The sequence below is a fragment of the Geospiza fortis genome, unplaced genomic scaffold (assembly GCF_000277835.1).
Source record: "Geospiza fortis unplaced genomic scaffold, GeoFor_1.0 scaffold176, whole genome shotgun sequence".
NCBI lineage: Eukaryota > Metazoa > Chordata > Aves > Passeriformes > Thraupidae > Geospiza > Geospiza fortis.
This window is the reverse complement of record NW_005054514.1, coordinates 662,337-664,602: the sequence shown is the minus strand read 5'-3', so window position 1 is coordinate 664,602 and position 2,266 is coordinate 662,337. Positions and strand designations below refer to the sequence as shown.

At 40.0% G+C, this 2,266-nt stretch overlaps 1 protein-coding gene across 2 annotated transcripts in view; it reads left to right on the top strand.

Moving 5' to 3' along the window:
- The window catches only part of EBF2 (EBF transcription factor 2), a 126,438-nt gene that overhangs the window by 88,476 nt on the left and 35,696 nt on the right, over positions 1–2,266 (top strand). For both annotated transcript variants that reach the window (XM_005428946.2, XM_031063575.1), the window contains exon 7: positions 1,803–1,884. In XM_005428946.2, coding sequence (XP_005429003.1) covers positions 1,803–1,884 — 82 coding nt within the window. The remainder of the gene's footprint in view (positions 1–1,802; positions 1,885–2,266) is intronic.

Sequence of the window (2,266 nt, the reverse complement as noted above, 5' to 3'; positions counted from 1 at the left end):
CCTGCTGAAGGGAGAACAGAAATGAGAAGGAAATGTGGAGAAAATAACAGTCTCACCTTGAGAAAATAAACATTTTAAAAATATCTAATATATTTGCGAGATATTGAAGGGAATAATAGTTAAACAGAGGACATTTTAATTGAAAAGGGTCCCTGGCCAGGGTGGGTTTTGGGCAGTGGTTTTACACGGTACAATCTGTGTCTTTTTTGTGGGTGAGGTTTGCAGAGGGGTTTGGTTTGTTCGAGCAACACAGAAATGGATCCAACCCGTGGCTTTTTCTTTGTATTTTGGGCAGATGGAGGAGAAATCTTGTGGTGGGAGTAGTGCAGAGAAAGTGGCACTAACAAGGGGAGCAGATTTCTGTGTTATTGTCTTGTGCTGGGGCTGGTTTGGCGGGTGTTGTTGGTAAACCCAGGAAATATCCATCTTTCTCCTTTAAAGTTCTAATTCAAGGCATGAATGTGTGAGTTCTGAAGGGACTTAGGGACTGCGGTAAAAAATCGTTGTCATAGTAACAGAAAGGGAAATAGGCCTGGCTCACCTGGGACTTTAACTTACTGCAAAAGCAGATTTATTTTTTTTTTAAAGGCAAGCACTCAGCAAGAGAAATAAATAAATAACTTGTTCTTTGTATTCAAAATCAATTCTTCAACTACTTATTTTTTCTTGTATATGGCTCTTTTCCCTTCTAAATCTATCTCAAAATCTTTGATTTATTTTTTTAATTACAATTGTTGCGGTTAAACCCATCTTGTCTGACAAATAGAACCAGAAAGAATCACGGAGAATATTTTCACTTGCAACAGAGGATGCCAAAATATTTCTTGCTTATGCCTAAATTTTGAAGACTTGTTTTTTCCAACAACTGTGGCTTTTCACACAATTTCTTCACCTCTGAAACGTCCAGATTCAATCAGAAAACAAAGGGGTGAATCCTTTCCTCCGTGGATGTGAGACAAAATTTGGTGGAATAGCTTAGGGAAAAATTCCTGCTTAATTATTTCTAAACTCTAAAATCTCCATGCAGAGTTGGGTGAGTCACCAAACAGGCTGAAGATTCAACTTGGGTACATGACAAGCTAAACTCTACAGAATAATAAACCGTATGAAGATGGGTGTATGTGACAGAGCAAAAATAATTGGCATGAGAACTTTGTGGGATATTAATGGGTTTATCTGCTCGGACAGCGTGAGCTGTCATGTTTCACTTGAGTTCGTGTTTTCCTTATCCTCCCTCCAAATCTAGGTAGGAACAATCTGGGCTTTTGGCAGTTCTGTTCCTCTGCTTTTGTGACAGGAATCTTCATCAGTAAAAAACATCATCAGGATGAATCCTCATCAGATTCTTCTCTGAGCTGTGTTTGCTCCTGGGTTTTTCATACATTCCAAGGCTTATCTGCCTCGGAATTGCCCTGTTGGTTTTGTGGTCTCCACAATACCCTTATCCTTCTATATTGTTTCATGGGAAGTCCCTCCAGACAGCCAAAGAAAGACCTTGAATGTGAGGAAGAGATAAGGAAGAGACTAAAATTGTGTGGTCAAACCTGTGGAGAGGGAGTGGGTGTAGATCAGAGGAACAATGTTCACTTACACCACGGTGGATTTCAGTCACACTGGTTACTTCACCTGTTGTTTTTTGTAAATTCCTTTTATTAGAGTTTGGTTTGTTTGTGTTTTGATAAATTCTTGCAGTCCTGTAAGATCCACTATGATGCAAACCACTTCATGTACATTTTAAACCAGAATATAACAACACCTTTTGCTGTGTTTAATAGAAGTGATGTGGTTCTTTCTCTTTCCAGATTCTTCCTAAAATTTTTTCTCAAGTGCAATCAGAATTGCTTGAAAACAGCAGGAAACCCAAGAGATATGAGACGGTTCCAGGTAAGTCTTACAAGGCTCAGCATTAACCTGTCTGCCTCTGTTCTTCTTTCCCATCTCCTCTCTCCTACACTGCTCCTAACAAACATGATGACAAAAGCCATATCAGACAGTGTTAAAGTTTTTCTCCATTTGTTGTGTTTAAACCTTTTTTTCCCTTTTTCTTTCTTTTCCTTCCCTCTTTCTCCACCCTGAGTCCCCAGGGGGAAGTGCTGTGCTGTACCAACCAGCAGTGGATATTTGATTTGACACCCTCGGGCAAAGCACTGCACATCCAGCTGCCCACAGCAGGGATCGTGCTTGTGATATTTAGATGCTTCAGAATTGTTCAAAGTAGCTCTGTACGTGCTACACAAGCAACCTCCTCATTTCCTACCTCTTTCCC